The sequence below is a fragment of the Pleurodeles waltl genome, chromosome 2_2 (assembly GCF_031143425.1).
Source record: "Pleurodeles waltl isolate 20211129_DDA chromosome 2_2, aPleWal1.hap1.20221129, whole genome shotgun sequence".
Taxonomy (NCBI): domain Eukaryota; kingdom Metazoa; phylum Chordata; class Amphibia; order Caudata; family Salamandridae; genus Pleurodeles; species Pleurodeles waltl.
The window spans coordinates 926363789-926381558 of NC_090439.1; the positions used below are offsets into that span (position 1 = coordinate 926363789).

Consider the following 17770-nt stretch of genomic DNA (forward strand, 5'->3'; position numbering starts at 1 on the left):
GCCTGCTCTGAAAAATTATTTTTGTGTCCATTCACAAAGGGGGACCCCTTCCCGTTTGCAACTGGGTTACCATCCACTTCGGTAACTGCGATTCCATTTGCGACCGCTTTCGCGGTCGCAAATGGAATTGAATCGCATTGCGAGTCGCAAAAAGGAAGGGAACACCCCTTCCTATTTGCGAGTCGGAAATGCATTTTGCGAGTCGGATCCGACTCGCAAAATGCATTTCTGCATAGCAAAGAGGCTTTTGTACCTCGCAAATGGCGTTTTTCGCTGTTTGCGAGGCGCAAACCCTTTGCTACATCTGGCCCTAAGAGTCTTTCCTGTTCAATCCCCACCAACCAAACTTAAAAAAGGACACTTATTGTCTCCATTCACTACATAATGTACCAGACTTTATCTAGCTTAAACGCATTGACTTAGGGTCTTCTACTGAATTAATTCAGATTAACCATGGTACCCGTCATGGATGTCCACTCTCTCCTTTACTCTTTACAGCAATCCTTACATTCAAGCCTTACAAGAGTTTGAGGGACATCGGTCAGCTGCAAATGCATCAACTCAACTTAAAGTGCTCGCCTGTGCCCACCATCCCACTATATTGACCTTTGCCCCGAGGACTCTCTATTGGCTATTGAGAAAGTGGCTAGCAAATATGGGGCTATTTCTGGGTACAAACTCAACCTTGACAAGACCCTGGTTTTGGCTAATATAGGCCCCTCTAGGGATGACAGGCGTTGGGTTAATTTGGTGACGTGCTTGGGGGTTGAAGTCTCCTTAAAAATGGAGGATGTAATTGAGCTCTACTCTGTTGCACTCTCCATAAGAACTCTAGAAATATTGAGTAAGTGTCATTGTCTACATATTGGCTTAGTTGGATGCTGCAATTAAACTAAAATGATCATCCTCCCTCGCTACTTGTATCTCTTCTCATGTATACCCCCTGTATATGCCTAAAGTATTTTTTACACAGGTTGAGACGATTTGGGAAATATTTATCTGGGGATATAAAAATCCTGTGGTTAATATCCGAATGCTGCAGAGGCCACGATTGGTGGGTGGACTCTTGTTACCTGATCTATGGGTATATCCCAATTAGTCCAAGTGCTGGAGTGTGTTCCATGGGGGCTAGGATGTCTGTTCACCCCACATACTGGCATTATTAACACTATCTATTTCAAGTGGACTCGATTTAAGACACTGAGGGTCTTCAACCTAATCTGAGCCTCTCTGAAAAAGCAGATTTCGGGGATCACATTATTTAATGCATACTCCTATTTAGGTTCAATCCCAATTTCCCTCGACATGTGCATGAAAGATTTATCGACTGCTCGCAGGCATTCGGCTTATCTACATTGGGCTGTTTTTCTGTGGATGAATGTTTTCTTTCCTTTGAGATATTATACCAGTGATTCTCTCTTTCTCGTTCAGCTTTCTTCTGCTACCTGAAAATCTGGCATTTTGTTAGGGATTTGAAGGGAGTAGACGTCGATTGTTCCACTGAAGCATTTCTTGATAATCTGTGGAGGGGCCCATTTAAGAAGGGCATTAGTCGGGCTTATAAACTAATTCTGGATGCGAAGGGCCAACAATTTGAAGGAAAAAAAACAGGGCACTCCAGAAAGTAGCCCGAACAGTATATTCCAAAATGGAAATGAGAGTCCAAGGTTCAATCAATGGTGTTTTACAAAGAAATAAGGTTTATTCCTTGTGGGTATATACATTCTGCAAACAGCCAACACGTGTTTCATCCAAAGGACTTTTTCAAGGCAAAATTGTAGGTAAAGGAGGTTCACAGATAAGAGGTTGAGAAAATCATATAATCCATCGGTGTTCCTGTGGTGATCCAGGTAAATTATTCTGGTTTAGTGAAAAATGTAGTAACCAAAATAGGTCGTTATGGCATCATGTGTCCAAGGTGAGGTATTGAAGGAAAGGACCATGACAAGCCCATGGAAAACCAGAAGCGAACGTCTGTCCGTATGTCAGGACGTTCAGGAAATGCTCGTGGAGGCCCAACAATAGCCTGATATTTTTCAGACTATAGCTGACAAATGTAGTAGACATCGGGGGGTCCAATACACCTCTGATGACATGAGGCGTACAAATGCTTTTTTTAACACAGTTGTGAATGTCTCACAGGTTACCACTGATCAGTTCAAATTCATAAATGATTTCTATTATACACCTATCATATATTTTATATGAATCTGAGGCATGGCTCTAAGGGCCTGATTATGAGTGTGGCGGTCCTCAAACAGCCACGCTCACGATGGTTGTCAGACCATCGCAGTTGTGGCAGTCGACCGCCAAATTGCGAGGTTGGTGGCCCCACCAACCTACTGCCATTTCCACCAGGATCTACGATCCTAATTGACAGTGGCAGCAGTCAGAATCAGCGAGGGTGGCGCTGAAGTCAGCACCGCCCTGCTGATTACGACCTGGTTCTCTCCTGTACTTTTCATGGCCCCTCTGCCCAGCACCCTTGCAATGCTCACTCTATGCTGTGCAGGCAGTGAGCATTGCCGGGGTGCTGGTGCCTCCTGCGGGCAGCAGCATTGCCTCCAGCTCGAACACGAGCCGGCAACAATGCTGCTGCCACCTTCCCACTGCGCTGACGGGCAGAAACCTTGGTCAGCCCAGGGGGAAAGTCGTGATGGGCCCGGCAGGGAGGCAGCAAGTCTGGCAGCAGCTTCCCCATCGGAAGTTCGGCAGATGGATCATCCTGTCACCCAAAACTTGTCATCAGGCCCTAAGTGTTTTTGATGTCCTGGTGATTGGGCAGACTCAGTCCATATCTTTGCTTCCTGCCCTGCTATCTCTTATTATTGATAGACAGTTTTTGGTAAGCTGAACTCTTTCTGTCCAATTACCTTGAGGTGAGACCTCAAATTATTTGTACTTGGCCATACACCTCTTATACCTAGTCATTTAAGTGGTATTTATTTTTCTGCTATCGCTTTAACTCGATTGTTTCTATGTCGACATTGGTTATTGGCTGGCTATGGCTCCTAATCGTCTGCTTTGGTGGCATGAGTTTATCAATTTGGGCCTTTTTGAAAGCCTGATCATTGATAATGAGTCATTCAGGGGATGTCTGGTGCATATATAGTCTGGTCACAATCACTCATTTCCCTAGGTTTCTTTTTTTTTTTTTTTTTCTTTCATGGTCCTTGACTGTATTTTTGGGTTGCATCCCTATGTTGGTTACTTTTTTTAATGTATCGCTAATCAATGGAAATGTATTGTACTTTTGTATTACTGTGTCTCATTTATGACCTCAATAAAACATATTTAACAAAAGAAAACACTGAGATATTGATTACATATATTAATATGAAGTCACAGTAACACTGGTGTCAGGCATCTAATGACTGTCTAATGTAATGCATATTTTGTTTCCAGCAGGAACTGCAGGGCGTAAAGTAGTTCCAAAAACCTCACTTCTGAATCCCTCAGAGTGCAGTCGTAGTGCAGAGTGGAGTTTTGGATTTGATGGTTTTATCTGCAATTCATCAGTCAGTTTCCATCGTTTGGCCTTCAACAATCCTTCACCATCATCGCTTAGAGGACAGGATGTAATTCTTTCCAATCATTATGGTAATATATTTTATATTAAACATTGTAAGTAAGGTCTGGTACCAAAATGCTGCATTCTGAATGTCACTAGCAAGTTGATATCTATATCTATAGGTAGTACTTGAGACAAGCCTCTTTACAGTATCAACCAACATTTCACTATGCCTTCTTTCTTTAACAGCAGCCTGTAAGGAATACAGAGGTCTAATAAAGAGCTAGAGTGTTCACATAGCTCACAGACTGTGTCTACACTAGGAGGCATGTCACTGCAGAAGATTGTTTTACAATCATTCATGTTTTCTCTAGTCAGGGCACTGAATAGGTACATAAATATGGTTCTCATCTATCCTGCAGCTACAAGTTCTTGAAATACAAATTAGTCACTAAACACAACCTTTTCATGTAACAATGTTACAGACAATAATTATACATATGTTTGATAATTTCCTTATACTTACCTCACAATAAAAGCCAGCAACTTCAAAGAAAAGTCTCTGTTGTTTACAGGATCCTGCCTTGCCCAGGCCAGGCCCTGGACACACACCAGGGGGTTGACACTGTTTTGTGTGAGGGCAGGCACAGCCCATTCAGGTGTAAGTGACCACTCCTCCCTCTACTGTAGCCAGATGACTCATCAGGTTATGCAGGCTACACCCCAGCTCCCTTTGTGTCACTGTCTAGAGGAGATTCACAAACAGCCTAACTGTCAGTCTGACCCTGACAGGGAATCCACAAACAGGCAGAGTCACAGAATGGTTTAATCAAGAAAATGTCCACTTTCTAAAAGTGGCATTTAAAAAAAAAAAACAATTTAAAAAACAACTTTACCAAAAGATGTATTTTTAAATTGGGAGTTCAGAGACCCCAAACTCCAGCTCTCTATCTGCTCTCAGAGGGAAACTGCACTTTAAGAATATTTAAATGCAGTCCCCATGTTAACCTATGAGAAAGATAGACCTTACAACAGTGATAAACGAATTTGGCAGTGTTTCACTGTTAGGGCATGTAAAACACATCAGTACATGTCCCACCTTAAACATACACTGCACCCTCCCCATTGGGCTATCTATGGCCTACCTTAGGGGTGCCTTACATGTATAAAAATGGAAGCTTTGGGCCTGGCAAGTGGGTACACTTGCAAGGTCAAAATGGCAGTTTAAAAACTACACACACAGACATTGCAGTGGTAGGTCTGAGCCATGTTTACAGGGCTACTCATGTGGGTGGCCCAATCAGTGCTGCAGGCCCACTAGTGTCATTTGATTTACAGGCCTTAGGCACCTCTAGTGCACTTTACTAGGGACTTACTAGTAAATCAAAAATGGCAATAATGGAAAAGCCAATTACACATGTAATTTCAGAAAGGGAACACTTACACTTTAGCACTGGTCGGCAGTGGTAAAATGCCCAGAGTAACAAAGACAGCAAAAACAGAGTCCAGCACACAGCAAAACCTGGAAAGTAGAGGCAAAAAGTTAGGGGAGACCACGCCAAGGATGCCAGGTCTAACAATGGGACAAATTAACTACTTTGACATAGCCGTTTCCCAAAGCAGCAAGAGTGGGGCAATATAGGTGTCTACACTGAAATCAAGCAACATGAACTTTTTTACAATGTTTAACCTACATCCAAATGTATTTGTATGCTTATTAACGAATGGGTACAAGCTGCATGATCTTGACATGTGTTGTGTGTTTCAGGTGTCAGCACTGTTCCTTATCTGCCAAAACGCCTAACTCATAAACCAGGCTGGATGGCTTTGCTTCCAAATGCAAATTCTTTCAATTGGTATTTTCATGATGCAGAGTTCATCACAAACATATCGTACACTTCTGTATTCTATGGATTTAAGGTAAGAGACTACAAGATATATATATTTTTTATTTTGCATCTTTATTTGCTCTTCAACACTATATATATATATATATTAATCCAAACAATGTTGTCCTAAACTGGCGTGTTCTTGCGCACTTTCTTCACGCGGTGGTGCTGGTTCAACGGTAGGACACCCGTTATTATCTTCTGACGATTTCCTAAGCTTCCAAAGGAAAAACTGCACTCCAAAGATGCAGATTAATCCAATGCTTTAATGCGGAACTAAATTACTTTCACAAAGGTTACAAAAACGCCCGACGCGTTTCGGTCATTCCAACCTTGCTCACAGGCATCAATGTAATTGAGCTCAGCATTAAATCATTGGATTAATCTACATCTTTGGAGTGCAGTTTTTCCTTTGGAAGCTAAGAAAATCAAACTAGCTAAGGATCCTAATATTGTAATCCGTGAATCAGACAAAGGTGGTAATGTTGTGATTTTAGATAAGAACAAATATATGCAAGAGGGCAAAAGACAGTTGAGTGTGTCAGACTGTTATGCTAGAGCTGAGCAGTCAGATCTGAAGTCTTCCACTCTGAGGTATTATGAGATGTTAATGGAATGGAGGGAGATGGGTCTCATTGAGTGGGAAGAATACAAATTTCTCAAATGTGACCACCCTAGGACACCAATTCTGTACCTGTTACCAAAGCTTCATAAGGACAGCGTTACCCCCCCAGGTAGACCAATTGTGTCAGCAATGGGTTTGTTACTGGAAAACACTTCTAGCTATATTGATTACTTCTTACGACCTTTTGTGGAGAGTTTACCCTCCAATGTGAAGGATACTACACAGTTTCTTAAATTGATGGATGGTCTAAGGTGGGAAGATGACTTTTTGCTCTTAACTATGGATGTCACAAGCTTATATACTTGCATTCAACATGAGCTAGGCCTTAGGGCGGTCAGATATTTTATGAGAGCTAGATCTATCTCACATCCTAGGCATACAGAAATGATTTGTGATATGATTTGGTACTGTCTTACTAATAACTTTTTTCTCTTTGATAGTCAAATATATAAACAGTTACAAGGGACAGCGATGGGTACATGCTTCGCTCCCAGCTATGCAAATTTATTCATGGGCTGGTCGGAGGAGCATATAGCCCTTGATATTACTGACTATGAGGACAAAGTTGTATTATGGTGTTGGTATATTGACGACATCTTTGTAATATGGAAAGGTGATGAAGAGTCAGCAATAGAATTTGTAGTGGCTCTAAACTCAAATGAGTACAATTTACAATTGAGTGAACAACATAGTAAGACATCAATTCAGGGGTTGGATGTGGAAGTGAGTATTGAAAGTGACTGTGTAAGAAACAAAACTGTACAGGAAAGCAACAGCTGGCAATAGTTTGTTAAATGCAAATAGTGCTCATCCCCCTAACCTGATTAGGAGTATTCCATACGGTGAATTATTGCGTGCTAAACGTATTTGTAGCACTAGTGAGAATTATCAACAGGAATGCACGGTAATGTGCCAAGGATTTGCAGAAAGAGGTTATAGTGAGTAAATTATCAATATAGCTAGGAAGAAGGTGGAATGTCGGCCTAGATCGGACCTACTCTATCCACCATATAAGATTAATGTTAATGAACAAAAAATGAGATTTATTACGACTTTTTCAAACCAAGCTTTTAGGTTGAGACAGATTCTGAATAAAAGCTGGCATATCTTGCAGACAGATCCTCACTTGATGAATTTTGTTAATGATTTGCCATCTATTACCTTCCGAAGAGGGAGATCTATATGTGATAAATTGAGTCACAATATGGTGGTAATTTCTAACAAGGCGATACAAAATAGTTTACATGTTTCAGGATTCTATTGTTGTCAGCAATGTAAGGCTTGCAGATACAGTGCTAATTGCTCAGATGTTATCTGGGGCAATGGACAGAACAGGTACAGGATTCTGGGACATTATAACTGCAATACTGAATTCTGTGTTTATTGTTTGACGTGCAATAAGTTATACGTGGGAAGTACTATACATAAAGCAAAGAAGAGAATCCTGGAACACATAAGAGCCATCCGTAATAATGATCGGAATTATCCTGTGGCAAGACATTTCCAAGAAGAGCATCATGGCAATGAAAAACTGCTTAGCTATCTGGTTTGTGATCAAGTTAAATCTGATATGCGGGTGACGACAGACAAAGAATTTTGCGAACTTTGGAATCCAAATACATCATCAGATTCATGACTTTCTCCCCTGTGGGATTAAACTCCAGTGAGGAGATGAGTTCTCAGCTTGGATAGGATTCCTGGGTATCAGTTAGGGTATATACTTTGGATACGTTAATGTGACTGTAAGTCTAATTATGCATTTAACAGGGGTTTTGCATAGGGTTTTTGAATATCGTAGTGTGGGGTGTTATTGGGCACATTTAAACATAGACTCTATTGCAGTGGAATGTAGGTGTAAGGAGTATACCTATTTTATATGTAAACAACAATGCGCTTGTGTAATTTGATGGTATGTGTAGGGTACTGTCAAGCACTATGTGTATATCTCAGAAGATATGAAGAACGGTATTTATGTATAGTAATAGTTGCATTATGACTCTGGGATGACAATGATTTTCGAGCACAGATGAATTTCTCACTAAGTGCATCTAAATCAGCTTTAGAAAATAGAAAAAAGAAAAAAGTATAGAACAAAAAGTTTAATAGAATCAGTAGTGCTCTATTTTTTCATGTGTGATTTAAGATATAGGTATACTATATACCACTCTAACATGGCCACTCCTTTTCTTGAGTAGTTTGTTTTGATCTAATTGAGTAGTCTGTCTTTAGTTTTGATGTAATTAGATATTTGAAGGGTTAATGTGCTGATTTCCCCCATCCGTGAACAAGGCTACGGCTGAAACGCGTTGGGAGGAACACTTTGTGTGACAGTAAACTTTTATACAATTGGCTGGAATTGCCCTGACCTTTTCTTTGACCTTTTTTTTATGCTACATATATATATGCATACATTTATTTATATATATATGCATACATTTATATATATACATATATATATGCATGTTAGTACACAATTAAATATTATGCTGAGCTGGCTAGGGTAAATATAGATGTTCAGGTTGAGGGTGGGTGTTTGTAACGGACCAGGATTACTATTGGCACTCCTAACCATTGCCCTGTGCACTCTGCAGAGAGGCCAATAATTGGATTAGTATGTATTCTGAACCCCTCTATGACTCATGGCTGGGCACTGTAAGAAGCGTGCTTTGCCTTTGGCCAGAGCTAGACAGCTCTCAGTTGTGAGTCTATGCAAAAGAGTATGAATGAGGTACACAACTGTCAGAATACTGACAGGGCAAACTGCAGTGCTTGCATGAGTGGATGCAGTGTGTGTGTGTGTGTGTGTGTGTGAGAGAGAGAGATAGAGAGAGAGAATAAGTAGGGAAGAGAAGGACATACAAGGAAGTATGTGCAATAGGGAGTGAAAAGGTTTCAGAAGAGGAGAGAAATGAGTTGTTAGGTATGCAGATGAACAGTTTAAGAAAGTGATGAAGACAAAAAGGGTTTAAGTGTCTAACCATAGGCTACAGAAGAAAGGCTTGTGAAGAAGAACATTGGAGTGAGTGTGACATTCTGAAGACCATCCTCTTTTCCACAGAACCCTTTAAGTAATATCCTGTTTACAATGTTTAAATTACTTTTTGTTGTATGTATATTTATATATTAACTAAAATACAAAGGTTCAAGTATTGTGCTGTTGCTGAAGTAAGGTAAAAGCTATTGTTTAAAAAACAAAATAACACTGAAACTCACCAGGGCAAAGTTTCATGCAGATTCGTCACATGAGGGCAAAGTCATTCGCAAATCAAAAAACTCTCCTCCCATTGAAACTTTGACTTAATTGACTTGAAAATGGTGACTATATGTATGCATAATACACACTGGTTATCACATCGTTTCTATAGGAAGAGCATTTTTCGTTTTGCTAATAACTTTGACTCCATTTAATGAATCTTCAAAAAAAAGTGTTCATCCACCTCAGCTCCTTCCTAGAGAGTTGTTTCAGGGTCTTCTGCTGTCACCAGACTTCTTTTGTTCTCTTACATTGTAGTCTGGTTATACTGTTTTTAAAAAAAAGAAATACTTCTGTCTTTACTGTTTTCATTATTTCCCACGTGGTGTCCGTTCTGTACTTGGTGTCACTGGTCTGCTTTGCATAGCTTGCTTAGTTTTCGCCCCTTTTTCACCGGGTTAACAATTGTCCATATGCCCGTGTTACATACACTGGAGTCCAGCGTCCCGTTATTTACTTGCTTTCTGTTTTCTTTTGATGGGGAATGACCTGTGCCATCGTCGGTTTATACATAGCTCTTGGTGCGATTGTTTGGATAATTCGGGTAAATACATTCATGCGGTACTAAGTCCTGACCTAATACAGCTTTTGAGATTTTCCCTCTAAACGCAATTGCGCCACTACAATGATTTATACTAAAGAGTGAGTACTAGGCTGGGAGTCGGTTGGCTGTTAGTCCGTTTAATTCAGTCCACCCTCTTTAGGCACACTTTAACACGGCCCAACAGACTGAAGCACCAGGTCGTGACCTACTTACATTTTCCCCAGAACTGCAATGGCGCCATTAGGGTGATTTATACCAGAGAGTGTGTAACACGTTGAGACACAATTGGATGACAGCCCGATTAGTTTGGTTTACTCTCCACACGTCAGGTACGTTTCGTTGTGGTTTAACGGGGAATATTTTTGACTATCTCATATCTTCACATAGCGAACATTGTCGTTTGCTATTTCCATTAAATTTCTTTACCCTTTTTTCTCCATCTAATACATTAGATTTGGTATGGCCGTACGAGACTTAAAATAACTTTCTAATGCCTGTTGGAGACAGGTTTGGGTTACTGAGGCACTAGAACTGGTGTTGAAAATCTCACCCTTTGGAGATTAGTGGTTGTTATTTTCTTCTCGGCCTGTCAAATATGCTTGATATACCAGTTTTTTGTTCATGTGGCATTGGTTTATACTGACCGGTTTTGTGGGTCTCTCCCTGGCACATGTTTACGTTTGGTTTATTAAATAGTTTTCGTCCACCCCCCTTTCTTTGTACTGTGTCTTTTGCAGACTTTGGGCTTACTCTGCAGTACTCTAAGAGGTGATTTATTTCCTGTGCAGCTTATTACTTACTCCTCCTGTTCTACTATCTCGTCTTCGTGAACTTTGGACATAAATATTACCTTTCTTAGGTATCCACGTGTTACGTTGCTGTACTTTCTATATTTGGCCACGAACTCTTGCTCATCACAGGTGTTTTGCGTTGATGGATGCGTCTCTCTACCTTCGATTTGGTATCTTTGGTTCTGTCTCTGGCACATCTTTCCTACTTTTTTTTATGCACTCTGTGCTTGCACTGGTGGTACACATTATCGGTGTACTTTGCCATTTTATGTCTTATAATTAATGTTGGTCTTGATATACACTTTTCACACGAGAAGGTGTAGGTTTTTGTTATGCTCATTAGGTTTCATTACTGTATACCAATATGTTTTGTGATGTTTAGTGTGTTTTTGAACCTTGAAAAAGTAATCAAAGACGAAATCCAGATTGGCTGCCGCTCTTGGTGGAATAAACACCTCAATTTCACCAATGGACTGCGTTGATCTTGTTTATTAACTGGACATACTATATGGGTTTAACATTTTTGTTGATACTGTTTGTTTCTCCTCTGGGTCTGACTAATGTTGATGTAGGTGTGGGAATTTCACTCACACTCTTTTGACACTAGTTGGTTAGCACAGTGTCTCTACCTGTTGAGCAGACTGTTTGATTTAAAGAAAAAAGCTTTGCTAGTGGGAAGTGCGGTATTTGCTTCACCACTGCTATTTCTCTCTTTTTTGACTTTTGATGTATGTATATTTATATATACTCACTAAAAAAAAAGGTTGAGGTAATGTTATAGTTAGGTGCTGAAGTAAGGTGAAAGCCATTATTTGAAGACCAAAATAACACTGACACTCTCCAGTGCAAAGTTTCTTGCAGATTCGTCAGGTGACAGCAAAGTTCTTCACAAATTCACAAAGCAAAAAACTCTCTTCTTATGGAAACTCTTAAATAAGTGACTTAAAAGTAGTGACTATATATATATATATATATATATATATATATATATTACACACTGGCAATCATGTAGTTTTAAAGGAAGAGCATTTTTCGTTTTGCTGATAACTTTGGCTCCATTTGATGAATCCTCACAAAACTGTTAAAAAAGTGTTCATCCACTTCAGCTCCTTCCTAGAAAGTTTTGAAGTGAACTGTCAAGTGTGGGATGAGAAAATTGGCACAGCCCAAAACACTTTCTCCCATGCAATTTCCATGGGGAATTTTAGACAGCAATACAAAAAAAAAAACAGCTGAAGAGATTCACACCGAATTTTTAAGAAAACTAGATCTTTATTCATAAAGAATCCTTTATGCATTTTTACAGTAAATATGTTCAGACATTTTCGAGAGATTAAGATTAAGAAAAGAGAGGTATCTAACCCCTCCCGACTGCTCCGGGACTCTTCCATAAGTCCCATGATATTAGAAGTTAGAATAAAGCATTTTGATTGGCTGGAAAAGGAATGTTGCTGCCATCATTACAGGAGGTAAGGACTCGCTGTCCAAGTCCTGCAAACTATTTAAAAAACAATACAAGGAGGTAGGACAGGAATACTCTCCCCCCCACCCCCCAGCTGTTGGGGCGAGAAAAAAAAAACTTGCACATCCCAGTCCCTCCTTACTCCATGGGAGCCAGCGAGGTCCCCATATGGTGCCCCAGAATTAAAGTGGAACTGGAACTGGCTGAAAAATGTTTAAAAAAGGCTAACATGAGATAGGAGTCTGTGGGGTGTTGTCTGCCCGCTGAAGGTGGTGCGTGATGAGGGGAGGATTGTCCACCTATGTAGGGTTGAGCACAAGGCCAGGCCACAGGCCAGGCCCTGCAGTCAACCACAGGCCATGCACCGCCAATTTGGCCAGCCCCTGGGTTTGGGCACAGGGCCTGGCCACAGTGCATGCCTTGAGGCCAACAAAAAATACAAAGTTTAACGTTGAGTAATACACAAGCACGGTAGTAAGATTTTAACTTGCATTAAAAAAACCTTCAAAATTAACTGAATAATCAGAGGAAAGTTTTAAAACCAACAATCACTAAAAGCCATCAGTTATATGAAACTGACCTAAATATCACTTGAACTGCTATGATGTACTGCTAATGACATTACATATTACATCACTGGTGACATCTGAAATGTATGGCGGTGCAAGTTATAATAGGGCCAGTTACATATAACATGTGAATTTTTGTTTTTAAATTGTAGTTTTTAAGGAATACAAAAAGTAATGCTACACTTTAACATTTGTTTTTCTTTCAGTGAACATATATATTACACACACATATATACAATACACACCCATATAAAAATACTCTGGGTATTTCCCAAGTTTAGACATAGAGCAGCTCTTTTATATGGAGCATCCTACAACACCAGCAACACTCTGAATCTGCTCACCTCAAATGTCTTTCTGGAAGTTTTTAAAGTATAGGATTAGCATAGAGCCATCCATGCTGAACAACTAGAAAGAGGCAAAATCATTTGCCATGTCTACAGCAAAATCTTTAAACACAGAATTAGCACAGTGTCATCTACACCAAGTTGAAAAATGACAAAAGCCACTTATCACTCCAGGCACAGTAATACAGCTTTTTGTATTGGTAAAATACCATCCAAGCCAACCTAAAATGAATAAAAGCAAACTCTGACACATGTCTTTCGCTCTAGTTAGAGCTCATCAGAGGAATATAGCTTTACCCAGAAACACAATGGCACCCAGTAAAAGTCATGACAATATCCTTTCAGTCTTAAAGTGCCACATAAATTATATGCAAAACAGGAATCCAGGAACTCTTTGCAGTTCCCAAGTTTAGGCGGAGAACAGCTCCTTTGTATGGAACATCCTACAAACCCAGCAAAACTCTGAATTGGTTTTCCGTTAATTCCCAGCATTCTCACATCATGTGAATCTAGGAATCAGAACACTTCATGCATATATCTGTTTTTGTCTCTGTGTTCTTCCAACATTCAGCGACACTTCACTTGTCCCATGGTGAAAAGAAATATCAAGCAAAGGAGGTAACAACTAGAGAGACATCACATTCTTTCTGCATTGCCGTGAGATAAGAAGCAAAGAAGAAAAGCCCGCTCACTAAGAACAGCCCCTCCCATAACCAATAATAACTGTGTGACTATTGTGGTTCATTTAATGGAACTGTTGTCAGAATGTGGTGAGACTACTTATGGGTTCACATGCATAAAACACTCTACTTTCCTTCTAAGAGTCCTTTTTAGGAGCTTAGAGGATGAATGAATGACTCATTGTGGGCCACATATATTGGATTTTCTCCCTAAATACTTTGCAAAATATTGCTGAAGTGACATAGTAGCATCATTGGTAACCGTAACTGCAGTTTCTGTTTTCATGTGGTCCTTGTTGGACCTGGCATCTTTTGGTGTGTTTCTCCTGTCTTGTTGCCTTCTGACCTCCTGTTTTTATGGTATGCTGGACTTTGTTTTTGCTGCTTTATTGTCGATGTGCACTTTATCACTGCAGATCAGTGCTAAAGTGAAAGTTCTCCCTGTGTAAATTTTATTGGTGAATGGTCTATCCATGATTGGCATATTTGATTTACTAGTCAGTCTCTAGTGTGCCCAGGGCCTGTAAATCAAATGCTACTAGTTGCCCTGCAGCACTGATTGTGCCACCCATTAGGAGCAGATAGATAGAGATATGGTATTTGGAGTCTCTGATCTCACAAATTAAAAAAACATCTTTTAGTGAAGTTGTTTTTTAGATTGTCATTCTGTGCCTGCCTATGGAATCCACGTCTGTGTAGCTGACAGTTGGGGCCTCTTGGATACACCCTAAACAGTCACACAAAGGGAGCTTAAGTGTGCCTTGCATAGCCTGATGGGTCTTCCTGGGGTAAGAGAAATGGGAGGAGCTGGCACCTGACCTGAATAAGGCTGGGCCTGTCCTACACAAATAAGTGTCCCCCTCCTGAAGAGTGTCTGAGACAGAACAGGACAGAACTGTATCTTGTGAGGAAGAGAAACTACTTCAAAGTCCAGGACTGGTATAAGTATTGGACCCAAAACCCTAGTCTTTTAGAACACTTCTGGATCAAGAGGAACCTCTGCCAAGGAGAAGAGCTGGAGAGCTGTGAGGAGGAGTACTGCCCTTTTGCTGTGCGTGCTTTGTTGGATTGGCCTGCAGTTGCTGCTTCTGCTGTGGAGAGGACAAAGACTGGACTTTGTTGTGTATCCTGCTGGTGAAGTTTCGCCAAGGGCTTGAGGTAGAGCTTGCCCCCTGTTGAAAGTCTCAGGGTTATCAAAGACCTCAAGTACATCTGCTTACAGCAATGGGAACTGTGTGTTTTGTGCTGCAGAAGTAAAACCACCACAACGGAGTCAACCACTCCACTGCCTGCAGTATGACCTGATGGCACCACATGGAGCCGTGCTCCTCTTCGCACCGCAACTCTGGTCTCACCGACGCTGCCATGTGACACCGTCACCGAGCCGCTGCTTGCACTGTGACCTGTGGGCCCCACACGTCACATCACTTTGCTTCACACCACAGCCTTGGTATCCCCAATGACGATGCTGTATGCTGACACTGATGCCGCTGCCTGCACTGTGGCGTGAGGACACTGCTCCCGAGGTACACAAAGTGCCGTCTCATCCTGCACTGCAGCCCCGGTCCACCAATGCCAGTCCATCGACTCCAGCTTTGTCAGCAGATGCCCTTGCCTGCACCGCAACCCATGGGCGCCACATGTAGCTCACCCCGGGTCGTATCACAGCCTTGGGCCTACCGACGTCACTACTTCAGTGACGAAGATGCCGCTGCCAGCAACACGAACGGGAGACACTGCATGTCGCACCACCCCACTTCAAACTGCGGCCTTGGCGTCACTCTACACCGCAGGATACCATCATCGAGCCACTGCCTGCAGCGTAATCTGTGGGTACCGCATGTTTCATTGTCCCGCTTGCATCGCATCCCCGACACCATCAACGCCAGCACTCCTGACTTCATCATCAGCATGAAATACAATCTGCAATGACTGTGACTTCAAGGGCCCATTGACCCCTGCTTCGACCTCCGGAACGGATGCCGACCGATGCCTGCCGACGCCAGCGATGCCACACTTTGGATCTCATTGCAGGGATCGCCCTGCATTTTCAAGGTACTATTTGCGGGTCTTCGGACACAGTAGGTGACTGGCGACCTCGAGGTTGGCCTGAACTGTTGGATTTGTTGTTAACAACACTGTGATAGCCCCAGACGGAGCTATCAACTTCAAGGAACTGTATTTGTAAGTAATTCTTGCAAAATTTATAACTTTACTACTGTATGTTAGATATTTCTCGTTTTGGTCTTGTTTTAAACAGATAAATATTGGCTATTTTTCTAAAACTGGTGTGGTGTCATTTTTAAGTGTTTTCTCCGTATTACTGTGTGGTATGTGCAAATGCTTTATACATTGCCTCTGAGATAAGCCTGACTGCTTGTGCCAAGCCACCAAGGGGTAGCAAGTTTCTTATGTAGATTATAGGGGGCTAGCAGGGCTTATTTTAGGTGTGTGACTCCCTTATCCTGACTAGGAAGAAGAGTCCTTACTTGTTCAAGGTGCAAGCCACTGCCAACTAGAGACTAATGTTTCTAACAGTCCTACTTGAACTTGCATAGAGCAACCATTGTACAACCCAGTCACCTTTCTCCATCTCATTTTGTCTCTTTATATTCACGTTAGTCTCACCTTGTGGTTGCCAAACACTAATACGATAATTTTATATTATGCACCACACTAAACAACAAAAATGCAGTAAATGAAGAAAGATTGCCTACAATTTGTGGAAAAATTAGGAAAACCTGAGACACATTCTAGTCATAAGTGGTCGGTGTAGCTATCCTAACAAGAAATTCTTAAAATGTATAGCCATTCACGGTTGACTGGTATCACAAATCTGGGTCTCAGGGTCCCAGAGGTGCCAGAAGCTATTATGCTGTATTTGAAGCAACTAGTGTTCTCACTCTCCTGTGCCTCGAACCCCCAAATTGGGAACCAATTACCACCTTAACACTTGATTTTCAGGGTAGCAAGGTGGAACTCCAAGGCCTACTCAGGGAGGTACTGTAAGCTACAGACTGAGAACTTGTCAGCACAACAAACAGCATTTATTAAATCAATGTCAAGGGATTGATTTTTCTTTCAAAATAGAAAAGTACTCTAACCACATCACTGCTAACCTTCTTCCCCAATAATGCTAAGCCCTTTTGTGGCATTTAGTGCAGGTCTCACTTAAGACTTTATACTTTTTTCCCACAAAAGATATTCTGGCCAAGTGTGTGTCCTTTCTTTCTCACATGTTATTGGATTCTAAAGAATTTGTGATTTTTCTTGGATAAAACTGATAAAATAGCCAAAATGCAGCAAAAATGTGTGTGTTTTATTGAATGTCATGAAAGGTCGGTGCAAGAAAGTGCACTCGCTCTCTCTCTAAAATGTGAGGCAACAAATGCTTTGTTGTGCTATGATTACTGTTTTACCAGGTTTCAAGCTGAATTACAAAAGCAAAATCATCTTTTTTTCAAGGCTATTTTTGCAATTTTCTAAGTGGGGGGTCAATATTTTCTATTTTTCTGGTTTCTAACTACTTGCAGTTTGTGGGAGAAAGGGGTGCAAAGTTTGGGTCTAGCCTCGGCCAACAACAAGGAAAACCTACCTATCCCCTATATTTTTATTAATCATACACACAGGAGTTACAGGGTGATTGAGCTTCCATGATGTCTACCACTTTTCTTTATCCGGAATTGCCCTGCATTGGCAAACCTTGACAAAAATCAGGCAACTTTTCCCGTATTTCTGTGAAGGAAAGCTCTGGAATCTGTGAGGATTGACAAAACTGCTGAAGCATTCCCCACTTGTCCCAATAAAAACAGTAACCCAGCACCAAAGTGTCTAACTCCTCTGTCATCTATATGGGTGGTGGGTGCAGCTGGGGGCTGAGGCATTTCTTCTCCGGCCCCTACTGCACTGAAGTGGGGCCAGGACTTCAAGGCCTATAATTCTTGGAAGCAGGAGGGTCAATACAAGAAGCATTGTTGCCCAAGCACTGTTTAGCACATCATTGTCTCCCACAATAAGGGGCACCAACAACACTGAAATGGGGCCAGGGACTTCTAGGCCCACAAATCTTGGCAGCAGGTGAGACAAGAAGAGGAGAATT

At 41.3% G+C, this 17770-nt stretch overlaps 1 protein-coding gene across 2 annotated transcripts in view; it reads left to right on the forward strand.

The window, feature by feature from the left end:
* The window catches only part of LOC138282759 (fibrocystin-L-like), a 455872-nt gene that overhangs the window by 301041 nt on the left and 137061 nt on the right, over window positions 1–17770 (forward strand). The window contains exons 52-53 of one of the 2 annotated variants that reach the window (XM_069220630.1): window positions 3406–3600; window positions 5280–5431. In XM_069220630.1, coding sequence (XP_069076731.1) covers window positions 3406–3600; window positions 5280–5431 — 347 coding nt within the window. The remainder of the gene's footprint in view (window positions 1–3405; window positions 3601–5279; window positions 5432–17770) is intronic. The other variant, XM_069220631.1, reaches the window with a different exon arrangement.